At 38.5% G+C, this 12300-nt stretch overlaps 2 protein-coding genes across 2 annotated transcripts; one reads left to right on the top strand and one right to left on the bottom strand.

The window, feature by feature from the left end:
* Nucleotides 1-3163: 3163 nt before the first annotated feature.
* LOC110039675 (uncharacterized) lies at nt 3164-6794 on the top strand. Its single transcript, XM_020744811.2, has 4 exons — nt 3164-3234; nt 3334-3481; nt 4047-4210; nt 5903-6794. The coding sequence occupies exons 2-4, from the start codon at nt 3423-3425 to the stop codon at nt 6544-6546; spliced, it is 867 nt and encodes a 288-aa protein (XP_020600470.2). The 5' UTR covers nt 3164-3234; nt 3334-3422; the 3' UTR covers nt 6547-6794.
* A 672-nt stretch (nt 6795-7466) lies between these two features.
* LOC110039673 (sulfotransferase 1B1-like) lies at nt 7467-11839 on the bottom strand. Its single transcript, XM_020744810.2, has 4 exons — nt 11530-11839; nt 9482-9853; nt 8728-8822; nt 7467-7794 (listed from the first exon to the last, which is right to left on the bottom strand). Exons 1-4 carry the CDS (start codon nt 11702-11704, stop codon nt 7525-7527), a joined length of 912 nt encoding a protein of 303 aa, XP_020600469.1. The 5' UTR covers nt 11705-11839; the 3' UTR covers nt 7467-7524.
* Between the last annotated feature and the right edge of the window lie 461 nt (nt 11840-12300).

Raw genomic sequence — 12300 nt, 5'->3', positions numbered from 1 at the left:
TACTGGTTCTCGGAAATTGCTAGACGGGACAAACAAACACAGCGATAACTGGCTTTGGGCAGCTGTGAATGACCAAACCCGGCAAATTAATATCTTGATGAATAGCTTTCCGTTAAAGTTCGATTTTTGAACAAGGCTGTAACAAGAGCTACCAAGACCGAGCAGTAAAGAGGATATAAAAGTGAAGCCTTGGAGCCGACTGGCTCATGGCTGCCGGAGCTTATCCCGGTCTCTGTAGCATGAGGCAGCTAGGAGTATTTCTACTCCCTGTGGATGAGATGCTAGTCCATCGCCGGTCACTCCCTCCCAATTTGCTAGGTTTCCCCAACAATTCGCCGGTACCCATTTGTACTCCTGGGTGGAGAGAGGCACTGTGAGAGTAACGTGTCTTAACCAAGAACACAACACAGCAACCCCGGCCAGGGCTCGAACCCGGACCGCTCGATCCGGGCACGAACACACTAACCATGACGGCTCTGCGCCTCCAAGATCGAGCAGTAGAAAGAATATATAGCTTGTTTATTTGATTAACTTCTGTTCACCTAAAAAAGAGGGAAAAATACCAGCTAAATATACAAAAATCGATTTCATCTCGTTTAATTGAACTGGACTGAACCTACAAGAAACTAGAAGAGTGGAGAAATATCTCAGTGTGTTTGTTTGATTTTCTTTTTAGTTAGCTGAATAATTTCAAAACACAGAAACTTTATCTACTAAAATACTCCAAAGAAAACGAAAGAATGTGTTGCCGCTGCCAAAGTGTTCCTTATATCTAGATTTTGTCATCTACATCACTCTTTTGAAGCCAACCATTGGACGAAAGTTCACAAAAAGATAAAAAATAAGGCTTTACTGAGTCAAGGTTTCTCTTAAGATCATTATTGTTGTATTAAGTGTACAGCGCAGTTAACAGAGAATTTCTTTTTCTTGTGATCCGTGATCGCGAAAAGAGAGCGATGTTGTTTCACATTCTGCTTGGTTTGTTTTTCTTCTCTTGCTTATTCTCAACAACAAGGTGAGAAAAATTACCATTTCTCTCTGACTCTGTCAATATTGCCGGTGAAATCAATGCTGTTATTATTCGAAAAAGGTCGCTTAAAACTCAACTATGCCAGTTTATTCAGTTTAGAAAGATTTTGAGAGAAGTACGCGAGTACCTATACATAGTTTTATTTATTTATTTATTTATTTATTTTGCTATACTGAGCAGCTTTGATCTTCTGAATTGAAAAAGGATCAATTCATGCAGTCAAAATGTCGTAAGGTAGGTTTTCCTGTTACATTTTCTTACTAACAAGAGTTTAACATCGAAAGCAGCCATGAAAAAAAGTCATTCAATAACTGTTGCTGTTACACTAAAGAAAAAAATGAAGTTTATTACACAGGGAAGAAAAAATAGAACGATTGAAATAATATGTAGGGATCAAAAATTAAAATCGTTTTAATTTTAACCATCAGGAGATTGAATCGGCAGAGATTTAAAGTGTTGGAGATGAACTTAAGCGGCAATCTTTACCTTTACAAGAACGTACTGCTCTGCAAGTGCGAGATCTTCAAGCGACTGACCATTGGAAAATATCATCTAGAGGAAGAAAGCTCCGTAGGTAATGTTTTGTTTTTCACCTTGGTATGACGACAGAGAACACCTTGCTTGTAAATATCTATTGTCATTCTTTTGACCCCGCAAACTTATTCCCTGGAAAGTGTATTAGGAGCTAATTTTTTTTTGTATAGAAAGACATGCATTTTAAACGCTCTGAGAAAAAAGTGGACTTGCTGGGAAACTCACACTTACTGGTACAATGAGAAGTTCTGAAAATCAGCAAAGATTATTTTCAATCTTTTCAAACATTGCGACTACAAAGTGAAGAAAAGAAACGCGCTTAAAGCTAAGGAAAACCTTCATAGGAATTCATAGACGAACCAGCAGGATATACTTATTATCTCATATTTTTTATTGTTTCTGAACACAGGACTGAGGAAAACTTCCCCAGCCTTGAATTGCAAGAACCTGAAACAAAAAGTACCTTCAATCGTGTCAGGCGTCTATTGGATAGACCCAGATGGTTGTTCCCATGGTAACGCATTCTAGGCCTACTGCGACCAACAGACGGACGAAGGGGGCTAGACATTAGTTTGACGTTACACCTTCACAGCTTACTCAAACTCGAAGTGTTGTAACTAGTACCCGTAGGGCTTCATTCTGGGTGAGTTTAAAGAAACTCCATTTCCAAGTCTAGTTCATATTTAGGCGAAGCTGCTCTTAAATTCTGAATAACGAAATTCATTTGCAGACGTGTTGGTACGCCGCAGCAGCTGAATTCATGCACAGCATCTGCAAAAATTGAAAGATGACATTCCCTTTCAACAAATATCAATATATTGCTAATTCATTTTGATAAAAGAGAGCTATTATTAAATTGAAAAGATCTAAAACTAAAGCAATTTTCTCTCAAGAATAATTTTAATAATGATAAACTGTATTGACTGACTTGAATAAAAATTCCTCTGAATGTGGAAAAAAGTAGACGACGAAGAAACCAAGATCTCTTTGTTTGGGGGAGAGGGGGCCCGCAGTAATTGGCTACTTACCACATATTGATTGTAATCTTTTTTTTTTTTTTTTTTGTATCATAAAGCCGGGCAAAGATAATAAAATAAGATAGTTTTAACTCAGGTTGATAAACACAGCCTGTTCTTAAACTCATCGTTAAAAGCATTTACACAGGGTTTATCTAGATTTATAAACTTGCACAGGCGTCATGTTCTGAAAGTTTATTTTTTTAATTGTCAAAGTTATCACAGCTAAGTTTTCCACAAGGGGCAAAGATCATTTCATTTTTCTTTCCTCTAAATTTATCGTCAATAATCGTTCATGTTTGCGCACTAAATTCTACAAAAAAAATCATTTGTTAACAAATTTCTTTTCTACAAAAAAAAAATTCTACGGTTAATTTTTTTTAAAGAATCAAATTATAAGATCACTACTTATTGGATCTGAATTCTGCTGTGTCATTTTTGTTGAATCAGGCCGAATCAAACTTAAAAGCAATTTTAATCAATTGTGCTTTGCTAAGAAAACAAAACGTACCATGCCCATTTACACTAATTAATGAAGATATTGAATTTCGATATTCCATTGGATAAATCCAGTATCGGCCTAAACAAATCATCACACGTATGAGATTAAGCGGCTCTTCAACAAGAGGCCCATTCCGTTTTGAACGAGGAGCAGTAAGTATTTAACAAGCTCTGGTTTCTTCCCTTTTAATTTTGTATTCTGTGATACCTTTTAGGGTTTTTTCTAAATATTCATACTTCCTTGCTTTTTAGTTTTGCATCTGTGCTGAGCAGAGACTTTTCGTGTTGAGTCAATCAATCGAACTTCTTGAAGTTTTATACTGCTTCAACGCATCTCCAAAATGTTCTTCCACGTTAGTTTCGCTTTGGTGTTACTCTCCAGCAGTGCTCTAACAATAAGGTAACATAAATCAGATAGCTTTATAATAATCTAATTCGTTTGAAATGTGATTTTCGGGAAACTTCATCATTTTAACCGCTTTACTAGACAACTCCAACAAATTAATACATGATGTCGTTTGTAAACGAAAACGTCGATATTGACAGTGGCTTGAAGTTCCTTTCTAGCTAGACTCCTTTTGCGGTAGACCCGAATTCAATTCTTGTAGGGTTACGCTTAAAAATGTCCCACTGGTATTCCTGAAGCCACGCATTTGTGATTTTAATTTTAACCTTTAACTTTTAATTCTCTGCCCTATACCTACTTTTCGAAGGGAAAACGTGTTAAAAATACTTAATATTTTATTTCAAAACGGCCACATTCAGAATCATAACCACAGTCGTAACAGAAGTAAGATGTTGACTTAATTCCCAAGTCCTACTCTTTTAAAGGAATTTCATTGCTCTGTGAAACTCCGTTTTTCAGCCGGGCATACCTCCTTCAGTCTTAGATAATCTCAAAATCGTTTGAAGCCCAAAGAGGAACTATTATTACATTATAGTGTGTTGTCTTTTAAAACCATCAGGGGTCTGGAGCAAAAGAGGAACAAAATGTGTGTGTTGGACATGGATGAAAAAGGCAATCTTTACCTCTACAAGTTTGCACTACTCTGCAAGAACGAGATTATCAAGCGACTGATCAATGGATCTTATCAGCTCGCAGAGCCGAGCGACGGACCGAGTACAATAGGTAATTCATTGATAAAACTCTTTTCATGGCATGAATGTGATTTTCAATGCAAGCAACTTACTCTTGAAATGATCTTTCTGTATTCTTTACGAAGTAGAATGTATATACTATTAAGTTACGATCATGTTACGAAAAAATTGTCTAAGTCTAGTTCTAGAACAATCTAGAACCTGAAGTCATTCAGCCGTGACCAATTTGTATAAGAACATTCCAGAACATTCTAATCCTTATGTAATTTCTCAGATTAGAAACTGTGTCAAACTACTTAATTTAGTTCCAAATAGAAGTTTCTAGAACTTTAAGCCTCATGTATATTAGAGCGAGAGGTTCTGCTGTAAGAAAGATTGATTCAAATTTGAAGAAGCTTAGTGCTGAAAATTCGTGAGGTTATCTTACGGAAATAAATTAGTTTGTTGCTGTTACCGGCGATTCTGAGTTCTGTCTGGAAACAACCCTGCTCTACAACGATACCCGTAACAGCTTAAATAAGCCTTGAGGTTATTATTGTTAGATTTTTTCTGTGGGTCACCTGCAGGAAGGCTTAATCATTTATCTCTGAGTGCTTTTCTGACTGAGATCTTGGCGATATACCGTGACGGCGGAGACGGAGGTCATTTTTGGGAATGTTAAAGTATGGTGACGACAGTACTTGTAACAGATCTAGTTTGTAACAGAAATCCTGTAAAATTAAGAAGTAAATTTAAGGCTTTTTAAATTCGTAAATATCAAAACAAAAACCCTCACAATTTTAAATTTTAAACGATTTTAAAACAGATTTTTAACATTCGTAGCATCCCTATTTTTATTTTTTTTGTTTTGTATTTGGAATGTTCTTTTAGTGTCAACAATTAGTCAATATCAAACTAAACACTCTGACACTTAAATAAAGTTCATCGTTACACCTTCCAACTCAAATACGTTTTCCGATTGGAGGAGAACGTGTCACGTGCCATTGGTTAAAACTCACTAACTCCCTAGGGAAACAACAGCTTGAACTTTCGACTCGCACGTGATCAAGCCGTGCACCTTGAAACGGCGGCAAATTTGTGTGTCAGTCGGCCTGATGTAACGTTTCTCACTAGAAAATACATTCATTATTCAAGAAAAGGGATTTATAATTCGGCAAAAACATATCAGATTAACAAAGGGAAAAATTTGAACATTTTGTGTCTTCAAGCTTTTAATTTGGCACCAAAAATGGGTCGCCCGCGTTCGGCAACTCGCTCTTCGATCGCTGTCGCCACTCGCCAGGTAGGAAAATAGTCGTGTCATTTACAACAAAATATGCTGTTCCTCGTTAAATCAAACCCAGAATTAAGCATTAGAAGAAGACAAAGCAACTTAAATATTGTCTTTATTTTTGTTAGCAGCGAAGAAAAAGACTGTTATCGTGTCGTTTCGGTTGGACAGGTCGGTTTGACTGCCACTCGTACAGCAAGCACAGTCACCGGCGTTAGGCGTCAGGCAAATCATTTTTTCGTCGTTTTTTTTTTTTTTTTTTTTTCCTATTTTTGAGTCAGGAGGTATAACAAAACACTTAATGACTGGCCCCTCGGGAAACGGTGAGTTTTGTTTCCTCTCGACATTGAGGGTCTCGGGGAAACAAAACTCACTGTTTCCCTTGAGGCCAGTCATTAAGTGCTTATTTATTCATTCACTCATTCATTCATTTCTTATCGGCTTTGAATACAGGACAAAGCAAATTAAACCCAGCCTTGAATTGCAAGGACCTGAAACAGAAAGCGCCATCACTCGTGTCAGGCGTCTATTGGATAGATCCAGATGGTGGTTCCCATGGTAACGCATTCGAGGCCTACTGCGATCAACAGACGGACGGTGGGGGCTGGACACTAGTATGGAGCTACACCTTCACAGCTTACTCGAGTTTCGCGAGTAGTGCAAACGCTGTCACGCCGCGTCCAAGCTGGTCAGCCAGTTCAGCTACCACTCCAGTGTCCACAATAGTTCCTTTGAGTGAGACAGATTACGCGGCCACGAACTTTTCCTTGTGGCGCACCATTGGTAAAGAATTCCTGATCAAGAGCAACATCAACAACTGGATCGCATGCAAGGAAGGTACTGGCAGCTTGGTGCAAGAGAAGGCGGGATCAATCGCTTGTAAACTGGTTAAACAGGTTTCCAAGCTGTGTGCTGGTGTGGTGCCAAAATTGTTGACGCTGTACTCCAACGGACCATATCTCTCTAGCAGCAGCCTCTACTATTACTTTGATGGTAATGCTGGTAATGATTGGCCTACCCATGATCCATGTGGAAAAAACCAACAAAATCAGTTGAAAGGTGTGGCTAATCCACACGGAAATATTTTTGTTCGTTAAAAGTTCAGTTTTCGTTAAGTTTGGCATAAGGACAATGATTGCTCAAGGGTTTTAAGGGATAAGGTGCTCACACAAGGCATGTATTTGCAAATAAAACTTCTTCTAGGAGTGATTGGTTTTATTAGCGGTAACATGTTAGTATCATGCATGTTAATTTGAACTAAATAGAAATATACAACATTTGTCACATTGCTTTACTTTTCGTGGAAAACGGCTGAAAAATTAATAAATATGCGGTTTTGAGGGAATTTAGAGTTTGAATTGATTGTAGCCCTTATTTTAAGTTTATATATTCCTTTCCCTCTATGGACTTATGCTCAGATTTCAAAGGCTAAATGCTATGGGTTGAGTGATGTTATATCTCTTGCGAAACGAAATGCTACACTGTTCTAAATCTGAATTGATCCTAAATTAGAGACAAAGAATCTCTTACGCTCTGTATGTAGACGAGAGAATTTCTCTCGTTCAGGTTGGAGATTTAGTAAAATCACGCTGCTTGCAAAAATGGAAAAATTGCAAGAAACTTTGATTGAAAATACATCTAAACAACAAAGAGCATTCAACGACGTATTCAAGGTTGCATAAAAGTGGACGGATGCCCAAAAGAGGACCAAAAAGTTTGTTGAAATATGGTGAAAAATATCAATCACATGCGATTGAACTCATTAAGAAAAAAAATATTTTTTAAGGTTTTATGTTAAGTGTTTGCTTTTGCAATCAACGTACCACACCCTTTTGAGGTACTATCAGGAGCCATAATCTGGTACTATGTTATAGCATTGATGCCCACAGTTCTTACTATTTTACAAAAACAAGATTTGACTCTCAAACAAACATTCTGTGTACATTTTGTTTCGCCCTGTACAATCAATCAAAACGTTTTAACAGTTAACTCCTGTTTTCAGTGCTTTTTACAAGCATTATTTTGATATAACTTTATTTTGCACCAAATGTGTGGCGTTACACTATCTTGGTGGACTATTCAAATTCAAGCCCATGCTCTCTCGCCTTTGCAAGAAACTCTGTTTCGAATTTTTCGTTCAATTCTGCTGTAAAGTGGTTTTTCCAGTCGCCGACCTCACCCTTCCTTAAGAAACTGATCGCATCCACGTTTGGAAACACTTGAAAGCTTGCTGGGCTTTTAGCCATCCCCTTAAACGAGCATTGGTGTGCAATCCGTCGCATGACTTCTTCTGACAAAGGTTTGTTGAGAAATTCAGCAACAGCTCTGACACTGGAGAACAAGTCCTTCAAAAGAAACAAATAAATCTTGTTTCAATTAATTATATCAAAGGCTGAACAATGAAAACTAAGACAATTTATTGTAGCGTTCTATAGGATGTAGTTTTCCGAAAACTGTCTCCGTTTTTCCTATAATTTAAAAGCTACTATGAGTTCAGTCACGTACGGCCGGTCGCGTTTTACAGTACGCGACAAAAATAGTTTATCAGGGGCAACCCAGCGAAGGACCCGCATTCCATTCAGGGAAATTCCATTCAGTAGAAATACTCCTAGTCGCTTAAAACAACGGAAACCGGGATGAACGTCTGCTCTCTGGACCACTAGACACGACACAGACTTTATACTTAAAAGCTTTGAAAGTTAACCTTGAATAACCAATAAACAAATTCCGATTTGCTTGCACAGGTTCTCAGTCATCGACAAAAACAAAAGCTCGGGCGAGGGGACTCCCATTTAAAAAGGATGGGGGTGCTTGTCGCAAATTTTGAAAAGATCTCCTAAGAGATACTAAGATACAGTTTTGTGGACGTGGCTTGCAGTTTTTCTTTTTTTTTTTTACCGTTAAGAAGTGCCAATTCTAAAACTACACATTACCTGATACCTTCATATTTGTAATCGCGATAAATTAGCAGTTGATTTTCAAATATCTTCTGGCATATTTTTCGGCTCAATACCCTAAAAACGTACGGCGAAAGCTCCTGATGTGGACCTTTTGAGGTTGAACTTGATAACGTGCGAAGAAGTACCAAAACCGCTGTTTTAGCCCCTAAAATGTACGACAAACACCCCCCTCCTTTTAATATGGAAGTCCTTCCCCCGGAAAAAATAGCTCAAGAAGTGTTCGGGATGTTTTTGTTATTCGAAACCTTTTCTATTTTGTCGCGGTATGTGTCCAATCGTCTGTCAAACAGTAAAGTGTTCAGCTGTCACGTGACATACCTTTTTCAAGTCTTCATACTTTAGAAACAACACGTTAGGATTGTCCCTGTGCTTCCACCATGCCAGAACATGGTCAGACCACAAATTGTAATAAACTGTGAAATAATTAAAGAACAACTAAACAAAAAGGTTTAGAAAACGTAGCAAATAAGTATATCTTAGTAACACAACAAACACGGCTCTCTCAGCTAGTGTAATACGTAGTACACGTATTTTGCGGAACACCTCATGAAGAGTAGAAGCCCTACGTGTTTTGTACAGGCTAAAAGGAGTCACGAATCTTCAAGTGTGTCACAGCAGTGTGTCACGTGACGCTGTCACGTCCTGCTAATAAATTATCCGTTGAGATATAAGGCGCTTTCCAAAAAGTAATATAGACAGAAAATAACAGCTTCACAGCCTACACAAGGGAGATGGTTTCGCTTTCCCCTCTTGTTTGCTTTTTTTTTTCCAAGTTAAAATAAATTTGACACTACGTACTCCAACACACGCGTGACACCGTACATTCTTTTTTTTGCATTTTGATCCTTTCAGCTGTTGCTCGATTTAATTTAGAGAGCGAGGGCGGAGTTGATGATAACATAGGGGAGGAGACTAAAGAACGCCCTTTTTTCCGGAGAGGTTTAATCTTTTTGCGCCCGCTTCGCGGCCCCGAAGAGAAATAACTTCTAGCAAAGAAAGAAGAAAGTTTTTCAACAGACTACAATTCCCCATACTTGGGATTTAAAAATAATAAGATAAGTTTAGCACTCACGTTTTCCCTGGAGAAACAATTTCGCAATTGCATCCCATGTCAACCCAGAATCAGAATGAAACGACAACAAGAAGTGGTAAAGAGAAACTGCAACGTCTTTAGGATTCCTTGCGATGTAAATGTACTTGCACGTCGTGGTGTCGTCTTTGCCTTTAGGAATCACGTCATAAGGCAGATGTGAAACCAACAGACGGGGACTAGGGAGAAGGTCAATGACGGGTTTGGAGTCTGGTGACGACTCGGAGCGCCCAGATTGACGTTTGCGCAGTAAAGGGTGTGCCTCGAGCCAGAAAACACGACTTCCAAGATGGACATCGCTGATTGCGCCGTCGTTATAAATTTGCCACAGCAGTTCCCGGACCCAGGTTGTACCTATTAATACAAAAAACGGTTTGATCTGTCAGTTCTCTTGAAGCGCCGGTGCGAAGCGCCGGTACGAGCGGCAATCAAAACCGAACTATCTTACCAAAACGAGGCGATAACAGTCCTTTTCTTCACAGCTAACAAAATGAGGAAAATACCTAAGTTTCTTTGGCCCCTTCTAATACATAACTCGTGAATTCGAGAATTCGAGGGACAACATATTTGGTCTAAATAGCACAACTATATTCCTACCTGGCGACACTCGATGAACTATGGTCTTTTGTACTCTAGTCTTGAACTGTGTATGTCTTTTAGAAGAGGCGACTGTTTCAGGTCGTAAACTAGTGTACGGGAAATAGCAGAATTTGGTCATAAACGGGATAGAGTAAATGAGACTAAACACCAGGCTATGGTCCTGGGAAAAACTGAACACAAATTTTCGTTTCCATTAAAAAAAAAGTCTATAGATATTTTTGGAATGAATATAGATGATAAGCTTTCTTTTGATAATTCATATATTTACTACCTGCCAGAAGATAACGAACCAGTATAACGTAATGCTTAGATTTCGTAATCTTATTTTTAGAGACACCCTCTTAAGATTGTATAAGGCTTTTATCTTGCCACACTTCAATTACTGGTCGTCCGTATGGCATTTTTGTGGTGCGCGTAATGCTGAAAAAAATGGACATTCACAACAAGCGCATTCTTAGAGTCATACTTAAGGACTATAACTCGCCCTATGGTGATTTACTGGATAAAATTAATTTAAAACCTTTGCATATTAGACGCCTTCAAATTTTTCAGTTCTACTATATAAGAGTCCCTTTTTCAATAACTTTCCAAGATATTTAAGTAATATGTTTGCTCTGCGCTCAGCAACCTATAATTTACGCGGTAATTATATTGTCTCTTCCTGATCCAAAAACAGCTGACCAACTTTCGGCCTGCATTCCTTTTCATATTTAGCTGCTAAATTATGGAACTCTCTTCCGTGCTCACTTAGAACTTCCCTTTTTGCGGACTTGAATTAAGCGAAAGATATTACAATATGACTCTTTTCAGTAGCATCGCAAATTGTCTCTAGTTTTATTGTATTGTATTGTATTGTATTGTATTGTATTGTATTGTATTGTATTGTATTGTATTGTATTGTATTAGTATTGTATTTTGTTATATCAAGAGATTATAGTTATGTTTTCGAAGATATTAGCTAATTTTAGCTACTTAAAATTTGAGAGGAAGTAAAGTTTATGTATGAGAGTTTCGGGAATCGGGCCGTCTACCCCAATCCAATTTTTCTGGGACTACCCCCTATCCCCGGGGAAAATTAGGTCGCTCAATCGTCGAGTAGTTACGTAACCAACTCAACCACAATCCGGTCACGCGAAACCAAGCTCGCAGTCTAACGCATCGCAATAGGATTGTCGATGATGTTTTTGCGCCCTTCATTATTGCAATGAAAATATTTTCGTATGTACGAATACGAAATATTGCCTTGCCTTGTCTTTTTCAAGTACCACGTCTGTTTTTAAAACAGTTCCGTGCACCGCTGGTGGCTTAACTCAAAGTCCGATCACAGTCAAAATAATCGGCAAGTTCGATGAACTTTCGATAGATTGTACCTCGACTAGTCGTTTATGTTTCTTGGTTTTCGTGAGTCTAATTCCAAATTATTTATTTACCTGATTTCGGGTAACTAGCGACAAACACATCGTCCTTTCTCGTTTGAAAATGTTCCAGATCTTCGTTTAAGTTTGGATCTACAAGAGCCGCCGAGATTCTCACACCGTGTATAATAGCCATTTCAGGGCTAGTCCAACCTCCCTCTGTTTCCCGGACAGTTTGAAAAGTTGCCATGTCTTAGGAGAATGCAAAAGAGTGCTGTTTGTTTCTGGTCGGTGAATCTCGCATAAGTTTTAACTTCAGCTGGGTTGTTTGTGTCCAATACCAGACAGACATGGGTCGCTTAATGACTCAGACAAGCATGTAAATGAGCTCGAGATTTCTAATCATGCATGACCTATCACCTCATGAGCTGTCATAGAAATTCAGAGTGGGTCATCTAATTGTTTTAGTAGCAGTCTAGCAAAAATTCGCATCAAATAAAGGTTTCCGATGATTTTTCGTTTTACTATTTAAAAAACTTCACCCTTTAGAAAAATCGCGCGGGTTGAATTGTCATTTGAAATTTGCAGTACGAGCACCAACCTGTGCAAAAAGAGTTGTATCCTGCTAGCAAAGTTGCATACCCCTTGATCATTACTAATCAGTCGTCTACTTATTGATTGCCCAGCGATTACTGATTGATGTCACTGATCATTGATTAGTTACTTGACTGGACGCTCGTCTCCTGTACAGCCTGCTATATTCGGGTCATCATCCAAAGCGAAAGGACCGTTGCGTGACGCCTCCGCGTTTCGTGACGACGTAAAACCGCTGCGTAAAGTAAGAGT

Source organism: Orbicella faveolata, unplaced genomic scaffold (assembly GCF_042242905.1).
Source record: "Orbicella faveolata isolate gen_17 unplaced genomic scaffold, um_ofav_v1 contig_48, whole genome shotgun sequence".
Lineage (NCBI taxonomy): Eukaryota > Metazoa > Cnidaria > Anthozoa > Scleractinia > Merulinidae > Orbicella > Orbicella faveolata.
Note: the sequence above shows the minus strand (reverse complement) of the source record. Positions and strands in the feature narration are given on the sequence as shown.

What these genes read in the sequence shown, in the direction of transcription:
- LOC110039675 (XM_020744811.2), top strand. Translation starts at nt 3,423, where the DNA reads ATGTTCTTCCACGTTAGTTTCGCTTTGGTGTTACTCTCCAGCAGTGCT. An exon ending in AGCAGTGCTCTAACAATAAG is followed by an intron (nt 3,482 to 4,046) that starts GTAACATAAATC and finishes TAAAACCATCAG; the next exon opens with GGGTCTGGAGCAAAAGAGGA. An exon ending in CGACGGACCGAGTACAATAG is followed by an intron (nt 4,211 to 5,902) that starts GTAATTCATTGA and finishes CTTTGAATACAG; the next exon opens with GACAAAGCAAATTAAACCCA.
- LOC110039673 (XM_020744810.2), bottom strand. Translation starts at nt 11,704, where the DNA reads ATGGCAACTTTTCAAACTGTCCGGGAAACAGAGGGAGGTTGGACTAGC. An exon ending in ATTGTTTCTCCAGGGAAAAC is followed by an intron (nt 8,823 to 9,481) that starts GTGAGTGCTAAA and finishes ATTATTTCACAG; the next exon opens with TTTATTACAATTTGTGGTCT. An exon ending in AGTATGAAGACTTGAAAAAG is followed by an intron (nt 7,795 to 8,727) that starts GTATGTCACGTG and finishes TTTCTTTTGAAG; the next exon opens with GACTTGTTCTCCAGTGTCAG.